This window comes from Phalacrocorax aristotelis, chromosome 1, assembly GCF_949628215.1.
Source record: "Phalacrocorax aristotelis chromosome 1, bGulAri2.1, whole genome shotgun sequence".
Lineage (NCBI taxonomy): Eukaryota > Metazoa > Chordata > Aves > Suliformes > Phalacrocoracidae > Phalacrocorax > Phalacrocorax aristotelis.
Window position 1 is genome coordinate 216,886,612 of NC_134276.1, and position 17,927 is coordinate 216,904,538.

Here is a 17,927-nt window from a genome sequence, read left to right on the forward strand (position 1 = left end):
ACACCACTGAACAATATCACATGTAGTTTTCCCCTGCTATAAATGCATGTGACATTTAAAAAGGTAGCTTGATCACAGTTATAACTGCTACATGGGGAGCAGGAATTTAATAACAGAGGGCTCTCCATCTATTGGGCAAGTACATGGTGAGACTTGGTATCTGGCTATTGAGGATAAATTTGTTCAGAGAAGAACTAGAGCATGATTATTTTTAACAATGAAGGTAATTAACCATTGGAAAAATTTACCAAGGGTACCAAGAATTCTCCACAACTGGAACGTTTTTAATTAAAATATGCTCTAACGGAACCTCAGGTTTCAGGCTTGAAACAAGAACTGACTCAGGGAAATCCTGTTGCCAGTGTGATGAGGGGAGTCTGAGTCGCTGATCACAGGCATCCCTTCTGGCCTTGAAATCTATTAATCTCGCACAGAGTGTATTACTGTACTTGCCAAAGACAATGAAAGTTGAAAGATGCACCTTAAATGAGCCAAGGGGGCTTTGCAAGCTATGCTTACAAGTTGTAGGAAACCCAAAACTTTCAGTTTACCTTTTGAGAACCTGTAAGTGGTGATGTAATGAAAGGTGGAAGCATGGAAATGTTCTCATGTTCTTCTGATGAAATAATAAATCCAAGGAGTCTGAAGATATGAGGAATTTGAGCAATGGGAATTTATTTAAGGGAATTTGAATTCCAAGTATAATCATGTCAGGTAACGATATATTTTATCATTACCAGATATAACACTTCCTTGTAAAAGAAAAGATTAGAGAGGACTTCCGCAATTTGCAAGCATGTAACAGGTTCTGTGCATGCAGGAGGAATATATTAAAACTATGTTGAAGATAAGGGTTCTGCCTTCACAGACCTGCCTTGACATCGTTATTCACAAAGGGCATGGCCTCGAGCAAGAATACGAGACTTTCTGCTCCATTTTGATAAATTCTGAATCTCGAGTCACTGAGGTGTTTCATGGAAATCCCATCTTTGAAACGGCTCATTTATAATAATGCACTTGTAGCATCCACCGCTGTCACAAATAGCTCCTGGGATCATGTTGTCTTAAACTGGTCTTTTCCTTACCACAAATGTCAGAAAAGAGAAAGACAGTCTGAACAGCTCAAATAGTCAAGAGAGGAGGAAGACAGTTCCTGAACTGAACAGACTGTCACAACCTAACAGATTCAGATAGGGTTTTTAAAATTTATTTTTTACTTTCTCCAGTATTTTTAATGTATTGGGCTAATAAGCTTATTGTGCTAATGTTGTCTAATGTTTTGTAAGTGTCACCAACCAGCACAGTAAGTAAAAATCCTTAAATCTCCCAAGGTTTCTGCTACTGTCTTGCCTTAAAATAGCCTAGTGGATGGAACACTGAGCCGGGGTCTGGGTCCATTTCACGGTTTAGTAACAGCTCGTATGTACAGACTCGAGCCAGTCTCTTAATTTATTAGGTGTATCTGTTATTTCTTCTGTGAGAACAGTACTCCACAGGAGAATTAGGAGACTGAATTGCATTATTATCTTAGTGTTTCTGAAGCATAAAGTCCCATTATATGCATATAATCTGGTAAAAAATAGAGCTGGTTTGCTGAACCTAAAATAAGAGTAAAGCCATTACTTTGAAATCTCTTCCCTCCATGCTTGTGTTGGATGGTTACCATTACTTCTTTCAGAGTTATTTACTTGTAAGAGAAAAGCGAAATGTACTCTGTTTTCAGGAATTTGTGTTCACCTGTTTTAAATCACATTAAATGGAAGCTTAACACACATCAGTGGTTTTCTTCCACTTTAAAATTAAGTTTCATTAAAGGTATTTATTAGTTAAAAATAAGTGGGTTTGAAATTATTTCAACTATTTCTGACATATTATCAAGTGGCATAATCCTAAGATCTGGCTGAGATTTAAAAATGAGAGTCCAAAGTGTCATTCCGTTTTTAGCTGTCTAAATAAATTGCTGGACACTCAAAAGTGCAGAAATGCTATTCATTCTAGTATTTACAGCTCGAAGAGGAAATCTAAGGATCTACCCATCTACTCAGCAAGGAGAAAATGGAGGGCTTTGTGTTTCTGCAGTACTTTGGGTTCTATTATTGTAGTGTTATTTGTGTTCGGTGGAGCCTAAGGATCTTAGTGTTTTCCATTGTACTGAATTGAAGAGTTCTTTACAAATTTCCACCTTCATCTGACAAGGCCACAGAAGTCAGCAAGATTACACGCAGGACTGTGTAAAGGTTTGTAGGATTGAGTCCAGGTTCATGCTAAGCTGCTTATCCTGATCATTAAAATATTACCATCTCTGAGATAGACTTGGGAAGCTCTTAAACAAACCCCAGCAACACCGTAACTGCAGAGGGAGCTTTAGAAAAAGGCTATAAATTGGAAAAGATTATAGTAGACGTAACATTATTCCTTTTGCAAAAGAGACCCAGGGGTCTTTAATGCAGTATTTTGTGCTATTTTTATGTTTAGAGCATATCAAACCGAGCACACGCTTCTGGTTTTTTGTCTACGCTGTGAACAATGTGAATAGTGTGATAGATGAGGTTAGTTGAAGTGATGATAAAGTCTCTGCAGAAGCTTTAGACAAAGGTTGCTGAAGATGTCATTTGTAGATAATGTAATGGCTCCTTGTTTTCCTTTCTTGTAGCACTTTGCCTAGTCTTGATGCTCCCTACCCCATGCTGGTATTCGTTGGCCCTCTAGCCTGTGGTAAGAGAGAGCTTACTCATAAGATCTGCAGACAGTTCAACAATTTCTTCAGATACGGGTAAGTTTGCTCCATAAGTTTGCAAGAATATCGAGTGATCAAGGCTAGAATTGATTCTCGTTTGTTTTTCTTTTTTAAAGAAGTTAACAACCAATAAATGTTCATTGCTATGCATTTTGTCTCTTCCCAGGGCTTGATTGCCTGAAGTCATCAAATACTTCCTTAAAAGAAAAGCTATTTAAATCATCATGTTCTTTTCAAAGGTGAACAGCAAACAAACAAACAAAAATGTGTCATTTAGTGCTCCTTTTATTGATCTGTTCTATCTATGCTCACTAATGCCCCTCAACCTAAACATCTGTTTAGATACGTATGCATTTCTCTTAAGTTTTGTAATGTACCTGCATATAAACACATTAGCATGCATGTGCAGGCTGCATCCAGAAGCTAGGAAAGGAAGCAAGTGCAATTGCTGGACCAGTTTATTATTCTGTGAGTAGTGTTATCAAAGCAAATGGCACCTTTCAGACTTCACCACCTGCTGGGAGGACTAATTCTCCCTATCTGAAAGACCTGAGTTATGATCCTTACCGCCTTGGGCTCCCTGTGCATTAAGTGGAGAGAAACTATCTCTTAACAAGGGAGATTCAGCCTTTGTGAATCGCTTCCCTGAGGTATCTACCTATTTGCAGTGCGCAGTAGATAAGAAGTCTGGCTCAGTTAGATCACCACTATCTGTTGCCTGAGATTAGGTGGTGCAAGCTGTTCCTTTTGTCCACCCGGTCCATTCTTCACAGTACCTAACTTTCACAGAAATACTCCGAGGGCTGGAGCCCCTCTGCTGCGAGGCCGGGCTGGGAGAGCTGGGGTTGTTCAGCCTGGGGAAGAGAAGCTGCGGGGAGACCTTATTGCGGCCTTTCAGTGCTTAAAGGGGGGCTGTGGGAAGGATGGGGGTGACCTCTTTAGCAAGATCTGCTGTGACAGGACAAGGGGTGATGGTTTTAAACTAAAGGAGGGGAGATTCAGACTAGAGATAAGGAAGAATTTTTTACGCTGAGGGTGGTGAGACCCTGGCCCAGGTTGCCCAGAGAGGTAGGAGATGCCCCATCCCTGGAAACATCCAAGGTCAGGACGGGGCTCTGAGCAACCTGATCTAGTTGAAGATGTCCCTGCTCACGGCGGGGGGGTTGGACTAGATGACCTCTAAAAGTCCCTTCCAACCCAAGACATTCTATATTTCACAGGTCCCACAGCACACACTATTCAGCACTGGTCTGTATTCCTGTTATGTTATCTCCTCTATTTTCTCAATGTTTTCATTACATGAACGTATCCATTCATTTTTACCCAGACTTGGCCACAGTTTCCCATGCACAGCTTTTGCCGCAGTAGGGCCTGGGTCTATATTTGTGCACTCTTAGGCACTGAAGTGGTGAGCTGCAAGAAAGGGACGATGGCAACCTGCATGTGAGAATGATTCCTCAGAGTTCTCAGCATCACAGGACCGTGCTCTGCTTGTCGATGTGATGTCGACAAGTAGTAGCCGCCTTCCCTAAGGCTTCTTCACACCACGGTGAAGTAGCCTGTATGTATTTCTGTCTGCTCTGTACTCAGATTATAGCCGCTTGCTAGATTAGATCATTAAACTGGCAAGTTGAAAGGACATTTTAAGAAAGGATCTGCGAAGCTTATGTGACTGGAAAAACGATCTTTTGCCTTTCTTTAAAGCAACTACTATGTTTTGAAAGAACTAGATTGGAAATTATAAACTAATTGAATACCAATGGAAATTTTCCCAGCGCTATGTGGTTTTTTTTAAGAGCATTGTTTTTACACTGTGTATTTTATTTCCTGTAAGTTCTATGCATGAGGGGGAAAAAAAAAAGGAGAGACAGAATCTTAGCAGAGCAGAAAATTGCAGCCATAAAGCAAAGTTGTATTTTAATTATTCAGTGGAGATTTAAGCAATTTTATGGCTTACACTTTTAAATTTCAAACATTCCACTCATTAAAAATGTATTTCATGCAAGATACACTGGCAGTTTGAATGTAAACACGGCCTTGCAATTAAAAAGGGTTGTAATGTTTAAAAGTGCTTCAAAAAACAAAGTGAAATTAGACCCTCAAACCATCTGGCTAGTGCTCAGGAATGACCTTTAAAGCTGGATGCGTTCATAATATCTTAAAGAAAATCAGGCCTTTGAAGTGAAATTTTACACAGTCCATGTGTCGTGCACCGTTCCCATTTGCCACAGCTTGCTGATAAAAAAAAAAAAGTGGCACCCTCTAATGCCGCGATAGTTGAGATCTGTCAAGCTCTGCATTACAGACCAAACTTCTCAATGGTTTATACCTCAGCTACCTTGAATAAATGAACAGAAGTGTCCTGGTAGGAGGTATTCTAGTAGGTGGTATATTTTTTTGTCATGTTTTTCAGGACAACCTAGCAGAAGTCAAAGAGTTAAAATGTCACCCGTGTGAATCAATGCCAAACCTCCACATCATACTTTTGTTCCTGTTATCCTACGATGTAGAAAATAAAAACAAAACCAAAGCAGAAGCAAGTAGCAAAATATACTTTCCTAAGATAGAACATGACCCGCTGCATCCTTTAATCTAAAATTGCTACTTGCATTGACTTAACTGGGTTTTTTGGGTTTGTTTGGGTTTATTTTAGTGTTTCATTCTGGTAGTAAGCTCACGTATCTGAGGTCCATCCTATTGTCCTTACGTGGTGGCAGGCAATTACTTTTCCTGCCTTGTATCTCACTTATCTCCCTAGTTTCAGGATTGTTTCTCCCTTTACTGTTAGGGGGTCTGTTTAAAGATTGGTCTTTATATCTCTTTCTTAACCTCACAGTTCAGCCTAACTCCTAGTCTCCTTTTCCATATTTAGGATTCTACTTTATATCATCCCCAAGCTGACATAACTGGAAATAAATGGTTTCATCATTTCTCTATTACAGGGTGCTGTGACAGCTTCAGTTCAGGCTACCCTGGGTTGGGGGGGGATTTATAGCCAAAATGTAATGTTACATTTAAACTTTTTTTTTTTATTTATGGGTTAATCTTTCAATATGCGGCATTAGCAGTGTGATTTGCACCTCTTTATATTTCTCATATTTCTTCTCTTCTTAAAAATAAAATGATTTGTAGTATTCTCCCTTTCCCCCCTTCCTATTCCATAGCTGCTTCTATGATTGAAAACAGGTTATTTCTTTATTATACCATATATCTCCCAGTCCCTGTCACACTACCAGAGCAGCTTACTTTGGTGAAGAAAACAGACTTGACTACTATTTCGTTTCTCAAGAAGCATTTGACAAAATGGTGAACACAGTAAGTACCTGACTAGTATCCTATTAGGCCTATTCCCTATACCAGAGTGAACTCAACGTCTCTGTCTAGGTCTGATTTTCTAGTATTAAGTTTGTGTCTCTGTGTGTGCATGCTTATTCACTTAGAGTTATGTGGCTTACGTTCATACACAGAAACCAGAAATGTGTTGTGTATTTGTGCTGTCTTGTATTCTGTGTGCATACATGGAAACCATTAAATGGGCATAATGGTCAGTAGGAATCTTTAAACAGTAGTATAATACAAACTTATAATATACTTATAATATTAAACTTAAATATACAAATATCTACTGTGTGTGTAGGAAAGAAAAACTGAAATAGCTGCCATCTTTTTTTCTTTCCAAAATCTTCCAGCAACCCTGAGGGAATGCAGTCTTTTAAAGTTGAGCAAATTCACCCTAAAGGCATTGTGTTTCTCTCTGAAGGCAGTGTGCCTCCAGCTACTGCTTCTGATGTCTTTTGCTGCCTGCAATAAAACTTTGGCTTAAAAAGCCACAACAGAGCTCATTATTTGTACGTACACAAACAGGGGAGCCAACACAGTCTTAAGCAACTGATCTGGTCCTTAATGATAACTCTCATTAATCAAGTAGTTTAATTTTAAAATAATATAATCTGCTTACATCTCTCTAGACATACTACTGGGAACCAAATTTTCAGTTGTCAGCTTTTAACTTTGAAATTTCTTGGCCAATTACACATTCTCCTTGCAGATTTGTTTCTGTCCTCTCTTTTCTTTGCTGTCTCCTATTTTATATGGCGCGGCCATATGGTTTGATGTAACGTCAAAAGAAGGATGCCCCTTGCTTTAGATCTTGCTTTCTTTACAGTGTGAATGAATTACCAATGAAAGCTGTAACCTGTCAGCAGCTTGTTTTCAAGACACCGGTGTTTTATTATCCATGAACAATGCAGAAGCCCGTACCCTGCAGGACTGGCGATGTGCTTTTCCCTGCAAATTTTGTGCCCCCATTGGCCTCATTATCACTGATGATTTAGGCAGGGAGAAACTTTGTAGGGGGAGAAAGCAAGGAAGTCCAGCGAGGTTATGCTCCTTTAAGAAAATAGTTTTCCCTTAAAATCTTTCCTTTGTCATTATACTCGCTCTTTTGAATTTCAGGGGAAGTTTATAGCAACCTTTAAATACAGTGGCTTTTACTACGGACTTGGAAGAGACACTGTAGAATCAATTGCCAGAGAGGGTCTTGCAACCTGTGTTCACTTAGAAATAGAGGTAAGAATTACTTATTGCCTAACTGTTTTTGAATAAGTCGGTCTGTGAGAACTGTCCTGAGGAGGAATTAATGCAGTTTGACTAAGGTTTGCTAGCCACTTAGTGACACAAGAGACATCCTATGGCCTTCTGACCAGCCTACAGCTGCTGCTGCTCCTGCATTTGAACTGGTTGTGTGGGCTGCATTACCGTCACTGGAGATGTAGTTGTGCAGATGAACCGCATTTTTAACTCCACTACCTGTGTCAAGTAGGTCTCCATTGTCTATATATACACCACACCGCTCCCTTTATAGGCACCCACATTTAGACAGATGCCTTCTGCTGGCTTCTTAAAATTCCCTGGCCTATTTTTTTCTGTCTTCAGCAGCCTCATATCCCCACCACATCACCAGTACTTTCCATTACCCTATCCTCAGCTTTTCAACCATGTGCTTTCCACCCATCTGCAGCTTATAGAGGGACTAGGCTAGAGCTGCACACCTACTGATCACCCCTAAAAGAATGCCATGCTTCTCCTTTGTTGGTGAAGCAATGGAGGATGCATGCAGGCCTGAGGCAATATTTTGGCCAGAACTATTAAAAGATGCAATCTCTTTGAGGGATTACTTTACCCTTTCGGAGGTTTGTTAGCTGCACGTGCACAGATGGCAGAATCTCAGAAGTCTTGCTGCGTTATGAAACTAGGTCACAAACCAAGTGTCAAAACCTACCTATTGGAATCCCAAAAGAATAACTTTTTAGCTAATTTTCTAATTATGTACTTCTCATTATCTTAGATCAAGATTTACTAGCTGGGGGTTAGGGTGATAAAAAGGAAGGGCATGCTACATTTTCTTCCGAAGTCTTTCTACAAAATAAGCTCCATCTTTACGAGCTTCCAAAATGAGAGACTCTACCGAGTGCCCAGAATGTGATACTGAGAGTTGCTGGGCTTCACTGTGTTTGTAGGGCTCAGCTATACCTCTGGGGGATTACTACAAGTTCACAGGCACTATTACACTCCATGATAGTTGGGAAAAAAATAATAGGTATAAAAAAGAATTGTGGGAGACTGCAGTGGTAACATAGGATCCTAAGTTGTGTATCCAGAGTTAGGGGAATGACTAGGGAGACTTGAGCGAAAATTGATAGTAAATCTAATTAATTTTAGGGTGATTATTTTGTTTGTGAAACTGATGATCGAAAACCTAGTTTTCAGTTAAGAACCTTAGTGCTCATAAGAAGTTTTAGTCCTCTGGCCCAAATAAATCCATAAACATTTACTAGCTTGCATATAAACATACAAATAACAGAATAGCAGCACGTCAGTGCTAAAAACTTAGTAGTTCCTTGCTCAAATGGTTCACAATTTAATGCTGCAATCCTGCTCTTAAGTGCCTATTACTTGACTGATATTAAACGGCAAATTAATAGCTTAATCTCTGTGTAGTTCCACTTCCTTTTTCCTCAGTCTTGTGAGGACTGCGAATCGCCCTCAGTCTCCTCTGAGTGCAATAGGCATTGAGTGTGTGTGTTGTCTTGCCAGACAGACCCTAAATTTACAAAGGAAGAAAAATAGGAGAAGATTAAATACGATGGAATGGGGTGCCTTTTAAAGCTGTCAATTCTTCACAAAGTAGGTGTGTTACCAAAGAATTTAGGAGAAAGGACTTAATGGAATGTCATGTTTATTCATAAGGAGGTTAACCCAGAGACATAGACAGTGACCATAACTTTTACCGGGTATTGGCAAAGCTGCTGTCACGGACAGACAGCTAAGAAACTCCTTTGTCACTGAAGTTTCAAGATCACGTAGTAATTATGCATAGTCTTGTATCACTGTGGACTCTGCTAGCAGATGAGAAACAATAATGGTGAGTTATGTATCTGGATGGAAGTTATCGAAGTCCATTATCTTCTGCGAGGCTCATAACAAAAGTGATTTAGCACTATTAAAAGAAATTTTAATTATGGTTTGTGGGCTGGGACTAGAAATTTAGAGCTGTTCATTCCCTTTAATCTTGAGTATATCTTTCACTGATAAAGGAGACTGACACAAATTTAAAGTTAAATCTTGCTGAGTCTTCACTTCCAGTTGGTGAAGCTGCTGCGATTCTGACACACAGTTACGTGTCGGAGCAAGCACATTTGCTGTGCTTTCCCTTTGCTTGTGTAGCTACCAATACCTGCAGAGCAATTGAAGGAGCTGCACGTTCCAACCAAGGGTCTAGTGGCGGAGTGGTTAATGCGTCTCACTGTGCTTCCAGAAATATCAGCACACCTTGTCTCCTGCCAAAGACCGCTCTCTGTTGTGGTTGTTGCTGGTTATCCAGTCATCCAGGCTGGGGAGTCAAAGGAAGTAGGATGTAATCTAGTCACATCTTTTTTATAAACCCATGCTGTTAAACTGAAAAATGGAGGTGCTTTAGCTATGTTAAATGAATGGACATCTTCAGCTCAGGTAGTCCTGCAATCTCTCTTGACCTCATAAGCAAATTCAGGAAACTCAAATTTTACTCCTTTTTTTTTTTTTTTATTTTCCAAATATCGCTTTGGTTTCAAACTCTCAACTCCTGTATTCTCCCATTCTTTATTTTAAGGTCACTTTCCTTATACTCTCTTTATTTCATATTAGACAGTCACTTATCCTATTGTCTCTGTACAAACAAATTTATTGGGCACACCAGAAGCTTTCTGTATTTCTTCCTTCTTTCTCCTCTGCACTCATCCCAGACTATTGATCGCATATATAAAAGTAAAGCCAAGAATTTATTGTTAGTATGATGGAAATTTTACCTTTCTAATTTAAGAATCATTATTAGTCTAGGTCTAATTGTTACATTGAGGCCAACCATAAACCCAGCGCTGCCAAGCCCACCTCTAAACCATGCCCTGAAGTGCCACATCTACATGTCTGGGGGATGGTGGCTCGCCCACCTCTCTGGGCAGCCTGTGCCAGGGCTTGACAACCCTTTTGGTGAAGAAATATTTCCTAATCTCCGATCTAAACCTCCCCTGACGCAGCTTGAGGCCGTTTCCTCTCGTCCGGTCACTGGTGACTTGGGAGCAGAGACCAACCCCCCCCTCACTCCAGCCCCTCTCAGGCAGCTGCAGAGAGCGAGGAGGGCTCCCCTCAGCCCCCTCTTCTCCAGGCTAAACCCCCCCAGCCCCCTCAGCCGGCCCCCAGCACACTTGTGCTCCAGACCCTGCCCCAGCCCCGCTGCCCTTCTCTGGACACGCTCCAGCCCCTCCAGGGCCTTCTTGTCCCGAGGGGCCCAAACCTGAGCCCAGCACTCGAGGTGGGGCCTCCCCAGGGCCGAGCACAGGGGCCCCATCCCTGCCTGGCTCCTGCTGGCCATGCTGTTCCTGATACATTATATATAGTGCTTTTTACATATGTTAGATACTATTTCTTCTTGTTGCCCCTAAAACCAGCTTTGTCCAGCTCCAGCCCTTCAGTTTTTTTAACTGACCATTATTGAGATGTTTATAGTTGCAAGGTGTCTAGTGTTAAGACTGTGCCCTGTCTCTTATCATCCTGTGCCTGTATTCGTCTACATTGTGTCCTGTGTTTCCACTTCTCAAGGTCTTTGCTATTGTGCCAGGCCTGTATTTATCTCTACTGCGTTATCCTGTTGAGTCATAAGCGCCTCATTCTACCTGGAACAGCTGTTTGTTACTGCTACCCAGATAAAACTATGGTTGTATTGCACAAAGATAAACAAAACTAAAACAATTAGATATAGACACGTGGTCAACCAGAGAAATTGCTGTCAGGGCTGAACCAAGTAAAACAAAGTTACAGCCAAGTCAAGGAAAGTTCAGAGGGAGCAGGACAAGCCGCAGTCCTCAGGTCTTGAAAACTCAGTGCAAATCTTATGGCAATGGCAATACTGTATTGCAAGGCTACGTGGTTACAGTAGTCTGTTTTATATGTAGATATAGAGAAAAGATTCTTCAAAGTATGAGTTGGTGCAAAGGAGAGCTATCAGCAATTCAGGTTCGGTACCATTACCTGCATCATCTAGAAAGACCTTGTCTTTAAGTCCTACATGCAGACAGGTCTCCTTTTTCAGATGCGGCTGAAATGATTATAAGTGCTTGCAGTCTTCAGCTGTCAATTAGTGCCAACCAGAGCCGTTGTCCTTACAGCAAAGTTGATGCAAGGCACATGTAAATTTTTCCTAGTCTGCTCTACTAAAAGTCCTGTTCAAGATCATTTATTGCTGATTAAAATGGTTCAAGTTAAGACGGCTGACTACGGTGTAACAGATGAAGGACGTGCACGTCGTATCTCTGCTGGGGCGTGGGTAACGTTGCAAGCTGCTTCAGCAAAATAAATACGCCTGTGTCTTGATGACGTTGCACACTTTTACCTAGAAAAATATAGCAGCTGAGGAGACAATTGTCAGTTTGTTCATAGGGGAAAGCTAAGGGCCAAGGTGGTGATGCAGAGAAGTTGTGCCGTGTGTCAGTACAATAGTGCGAGTCAGCGATACGCACATTTAGAATAACTAAGGCCTGATGTAATAGAGAGGATGGAAAAGAAGGGAAAACCATTAACTGGTGGGTATGAGAAGTGTGATGCTTTAAATCACTGTGGAATTTAACTAAAAAGATTCTTTCAAAAGTGTTAGAATCAAGTTATAGTGTTCTTATAACCCTTTCCACATGTAGCTTTAGGGCACTTCACCTTAAACTTGACTATTTTGTAAGGTTGGATGCTAGATCTTGAGACCTGTAGATTGGATACAGGTTTCCAGTACTGCTTTCATGGTAATTTCTGATAAATACAGAGTTGTCCTAAACTCAGCTACAAGTTCAATAGGCACTCAGTTTCAGGAACGAAATATTGCGTTTCTCTGCTTCATTTTAAAGGGTGTGCGTAGCTTGAAAAATACCTACTTTAAACCCAGATATATCCTGTTAGTACCAATGAACAAAGAAAAATATGAGGGACATCTGCGGAGGAAAGGATTATTCAGCAGGCCAGAGATTGAAGAGGCAGTCTCCAGAGTGGACACGTACATCAAAATAAGTCAGGATTTTCCAGGATTCTTTGATGCAGTAGTTAACACAGGTAAGTTAATCCCTTTCATGCTATAAATCTGACGTGTAATGTTACACCAAGAGATGGACTGAAACTGCTGTGCAAACAAAGCCACTGGCAAATATTAAACTAAGGATGACAAATGGTTTGATGTTTAGCATAACAGTTTAAACTGTCCCCTAACTGATTATCCCAGTTAATTCTTGTCCCAGCAAGCCGAAATCTCTGGAGATCTGTCAGGGCTGAATTACTCTGCTATGTCCAAGCTGTGCTTTAAGCCCATCTAGAAAGTGAAGCAACTATTGAACTCAGCAGCACACTTCTTATGTATTGTCTCCTATGAGAATGTTAAACTGATCTGTGTTAATTGTCTGTTGGTTTCTGGGCAGAGTTCAGAGGTGCTTTTGATCTAACAGACCTAATTATCTCTGGGCAGGATAGGCTTTTTTCAAGGGTTGAAATGACAGCTGATGTGCAGCCTGGCAACGTCTCACTGTGAAGAGGGAGACTGCTGCAAAGCTTTTCTTTGTAGGACTCAGACTTAGTAACGTGCTCAAGTTCCCCAACCTGAAACAAGGAATGTGAGATATTTCATTAAAACAAATGTTCGCTTCTTGATATTTAGGAATTGAGGGTAGCAGGTGAAGGAGAAGAATCCCAGTTCGTTCTGTCTCTTCCCTTTTGTGGAGGTGATTTTTGTGGTTCACAACAGTGATGGTGAAATATATCATTGTGGTATGAGATATTGTATTTGTAGTTATTGTCAAGGGCATATGGGGCTTACAATTTAAATGTAGCATTAAAGAAATAAAACATGGTAAACCAAAATGCAGAAAGAGAATATTTAGGTGAGTGCGGAAACTGAGATGAATTTCAGAGTATTTCCTTGAATGTGCTATTCATGTAGATGAAGGTTTTTCTCCCAAAGAGATGAGCTGGAGAAGTTAAGAATGCATTTCTGTGTCAAACTTCTGTGATCTGTAACTTCGTACTGATGAAAGCTTGTTTTTTTTCATTATGTATCATTGCTCTCCACCATAAAATGCATCTCCCTTTCTGCAGATGAATTGGGTGAGGCATTCACAGAGCTGAGTTTCCTCGTAAAGGCATACCTGGGTTTGGAGCCACCTGCAGTCTTTGGTAGTGTTCAGGACTTGAATAGCAGAGCAGGAGCAGGTACTGTGTCTGGGCACACGCTACTACTGTTTTTATCACTAGAGTATTCCTACTTATTTGTTACAAGAATTGAAATCTGTGACTGATGCAACCTGTGAGACTGCTTGTCTCTGAAAACTCCACATGCTGGGTCTCCTGGGCTGATTCCTCCCTGGGATCGGAATCTTTAAGCGAGATCTTTCCAAGTACTTCACATCACTATGTGCCCCAAGGCAATAATATGCAGAAAGTTAATTGCCTACCTCTTCTGAGGATGCTTTTGGGCTGAGGATCTCCCATTCATTCCAGATGAATCACAAGCGAGATACATGTCCGTGGCTGAGAGATTTGTGCCTATCAAACTGTTGAGCAACAAGAAAATGGCATGGCCTTGAGACCTTACTTTACTCTCCTCCCCAGGATAGCCAGAAGCATGAAGAGGTATATGTAAACCAGGATAGTAAGATAAGTGAAGGCAACTTATAAATTCACTCCAAGTGCTTTTGGGGCTACCCACTGTGGGGTAAACCCAAATGATCGGTGGTGTGCTTCATGGAAGCCTTTCAGCCTTTGAATGGCTAAGGCTGGAGCCTCACGATCACTTCCAGCTAATCCGAGTGTATGCTGCCGCAAAAAGTAGTCATGCCCAACTTACTTCTTCTGCCAATGTGTTTCTAGTCTGCTCATTGCTCTCCTACTTCTTATTGTGCAGTCATTTGTAGTCTGGGTCAGGGAATGGTTCCATCCAAAAACTCACCTCAGGAAAAACCCCAGCAACTCTCAGACAGATCGATTCCTCGATCAGCCTCATCATGCAGCTGTAGAATTGGCTCAAGGGGGAAAGGGTAGGGGAGAAGAGCTTCAGGGCTGCCTGTGGAGGAAGAAAGGAGGACTACTCTTGTCAGAGGCAGCAAAACTAAGATTAGCTTAACATGTTGTAAGAAACCAGCTGTGACCCTTGAATTTAATCCAGACAGGGCAGGTTACCAGCTGGGATGAAAGCAGAATATGATCTCTAAAATACTGGAGAAAAAGAAATAAGCAACAGACATTATGGTGGTGAGATGTTGGACAACATGGTCTAACAAGAAGCTCATTTATGTGTACTCTGTCCTCTAAGTCCATGGTTTATGGCTGTCTTGATTAAATCCATTGCAACAGGAGGGTTAATGAGTTTCCTAAGTAACACAGAGCCAATATTCATGACCTTCTATGTGGCTCAGAAGGCTGCAAATAAAAGTAGCTGAAGGGAGGGCAAAAATATCTGAAATGTTAATGAAGGATAGTGTAAAATTCATCAGTTCATCATTTCAAGTAATTCTGTATCCTGGAAGAATTAATAAATACTGATTTCCCAGTGGACAAGAAAAAAAGCTTCTACACATATTGTGGCATCTCAGTGCCAGAGCAGTGGGGACCTTTTTGAAGAATCTTATTTAATCTTAAACTTCATTTTCATTTCCAGAGCTTCCATGTTTGTTTGAAGTGAGAAAGACAACTTCCTGGCCTGGTTTACTATAATATTGTTGCTTATTTGTCTTAAAAAACACTGGAGACCTTTTTTCCTGAGAAGCAGCAAAACCCACCAAACCCTAACAAGATTATCAGGAAAGAATTAAAAGGGGGAGGATTAAAAAGAAAAGCTTTTTATATAATCATGGTATTTTTGAAGACATATACATACGTATCTGAAGTTCCTTTAAAGGACTTTGTATTCCTCAGCAGTTCTGAGTTCTTTCAGTGAGTGACTTGTCACTAGTTACAGAAACTTCATTAGTAGTACTAGATTTTGGTAATTCTGCTGTCCATAAAGTAACTTCTAAATTTACTATGCACCATTAAATTCATTTAGAGCTTCATTTATAGGTATTTAAATAAATTTAACTATCCTATTTCTAGAGATCAGCTCTTCTTATGGACTGTGTGAAATAATTTATTTTAAAAAACTTGCCCCAAGGTTGTCTTTAATATGGACATTTTTAGTAAGATAGTAGCAGGGGGAAGATTGGCTGTGTGAGATTATGATAGGCTGTTAATTCTTTTTTTAATGAACTGCTGTGGAAGATCTTTTGCTCATCTATAGAGTAAAAGTACTGGGAGAAAATAGATAAGTTATTCTTTTTAAAAACTTTTTATAGCAGGAGTATAATACCTTTCAGAGCTGAGAGTGCTTTGTAGCTGCATTAGCAGCTTTCATCCACGGAACTCAGTACTTTACAACTATTAATTCTCTCTCACAGCAGTCCTGTGGGGTATGGGTTATTATTTGTATTTTACAAATGGGGAAAGGGACATTTATGCCCAAGACTGATTATCTGTGATGGTGGGTGCCAGCAATCCCACTGAAGTCTCGGCAGTGTGAAGGTCTGCACCTCTGAAGGTTAGGCTCTATACTTAGCGTCGAAGCGAGTAGTTTACTGTGCCTGAAACAGAACCCCCCAATCTCAAGTCTCGTCTCCTCTGTTCTTAACACCAGATCATCTGGCAGCTACAAACCAGCAGTATACAACGGCTATGCTGAGAGTCATCTGAAGACTCCTGAAACTTTTTGACAAAGGCATATACTAAGAAAAACAGCCATATTTAGTATATGAACATACATAGGGATGGGATGTATCTTTGCCTTTCATCCACCACCTTTGTATGTGACTTCTTTGGTTGTGAGCTCTTGTGCTTTGATATGACGCGCAATGCAATCAAACCTTTCTTAGGACTGGATTTCTGCAAAGACTGCCACGTGCCGATAGTTATAAGAGTTTTTCTGTGACTTTATTTCATATTTAGATACTATTTTATAGGCAGAATAAACCCCAGTTTAGAGAGTTTTCAAATTTGAAAAAAAATGGTTTTGGAAAAAGTTAGTTGTGTCTTCAGCTTTCTGGCTTACGGTCATGTTTGATTCCTTGCAATACAGCGGTGGTGCAAGTCTTTGGATTTCTGTTCACAGAAATTCCGATAAGTAGTAGAAGAGAAGGTGCCTCTCTCCAACTCCCCATCACATTCTAAGAGCTCTGAGAAGGTTAAAACTTCTAAGTAGGTAGGCTGTAATTAGCTTAGAGATCATAACGGTGGTGCATATCAGAGCATCTATAACAAAATGAGCACGTTTCCACATGGTGAAGCACCTCTTCCTCACTGTAGGGGTGGGGTTTTTTGGATTTTTTCATAATTTTCATGTGCCTGACTATTCAGGGGGGATAAACTTGTTATATCTGTGAAGTACCTGGGAGGTTTAAAAGCTTTTTGGGAACTGCGTACTTTATATCTTTTATAACTTTCACAGTTCTCTCTTGCGAATCCAGAATTGTTCCAAAAGCCAGCCGACGATAGTTGCAAATTACTAGTTTCTTTCTGCTTGCTGTAAGCAAAGTCGTGCTCAGAATATTTTTGTTGAGAAGTGTCTTTTCCATGCTAGGTTCAAGAATACGGCTCTTACAAGAGCAAAGATTATCACCTGGTGGAGCAATTACAGGAACTACTCAGTCTTCATCTGTCAATGAGTTCTTGGACCCCTCTGCCAAAAAATATCCAGGAGGCATCTCGGAGAAACTGGCTGCACAACTGGGCTCTGTGGTAAGTGGCATCTACTCCCCTTAGACAGAAATAAGTTGTATGCAAAAAATACATGTAGGTCAGACCTTTCTTTCTCCAGAGAAAATTGACGCCTCTTCTGTGGCTGTCTTTCATTTCAACAATATTTACCAGTTCCCCAGAGTTAAAGGCAGATTGATGAGAATGAGGCAGGTAAACTCAGCTGAAAGGACAAGCTGTCGTTTCTGCTCAATTTGACACCAGAATAAATCTGTTGATTGTAATTGATTTCATCCAATTCTGTACGGGAGCTGAATATCATATCTCAGTTCTGCGAGATATGAAAGTACCCTGTTCAGAGAAAATAGTTAGATGCAGTTAATAGGACGATGAAGATTACTTATGAATGCCATTCTGTGGCAGTGGAAAAACTCTTTCAGCTGAGCCTTTCAGAGTGTATGCTAGTGATAACTGCCAGAGATCAGATTTAAGCACATTTTTCACCTTCTTTTACTTTTTCAATCAACGGATTCAACAATGTGCTTGGATTTCAAATAACCTTTTGCAACTTCGGCTTCATCTCTGTTTTTTTTTTTTAACTTCTCCTTAATAGTCCTTTCCCTAAAGGCATTTATTCTCCTTGCAGGCAGTGGGGGAGTTGGCGCTGTGAAGCAGATGTGTCTAATGCTCTTTTTATATGACAACGACAGGAGAAAGAGCAAAAGAAAAATGAAAGCTTTAAACTTTGTTCCATTCCAGGGTGATGATGTCATTATGATGAATGATGGCTTGGCAGGCATGACTTGCTGTACAATTTTGCCACTATCGCTATATTTATAACTACCTCTGATGTTTAGAATTAGTGCTGTAGATGGAGCAAAGTAACAGACCCCCCCTGCACCCT

The 17,927-nt window shown here is 40.5% G+C and overlaps 1 protein-coding gene across 2 annotated transcripts in view; it reads left to right on the top strand.

Moving 5' to 3' along the window:
• The window catches only part of LRGUK (leucine rich repeats and guanylate kinase domain containing), a 52,684-nt gene that overhangs the window by 18,901 nt on the left and 15,856 nt on the right, over nucleotides 1–17,927 (top strand). For both annotated transcript variants that reach the window (XM_075081696.1, XM_075081697.1), the window contains 6 exons: nucleotides 2,654–2,773; nucleotides 5,956–6,052; nucleotides 7,193–7,306; nucleotides 12,166–12,367; nucleotides 13,400–13,513; nucleotides 16,908–17,065. In XM_075081696.1, coding sequence (XP_074937797.1) covers nucleotides 2,654–2,773; nucleotides 5,956–6,052; nucleotides 7,193–7,306; nucleotides 12,166–12,367; nucleotides 13,400–13,513; nucleotides 16,908–17,065 — 805 coding nt within the window. The remainder of the gene's footprint in view (nucleotides 1–2,653; nucleotides 2,774–5,955; nucleotides 6,053–7,192; nucleotides 7,307–12,165; nucleotides 12,368–13,399; nucleotides 13,514–16,907; nucleotides 17,066–17,927) is intronic.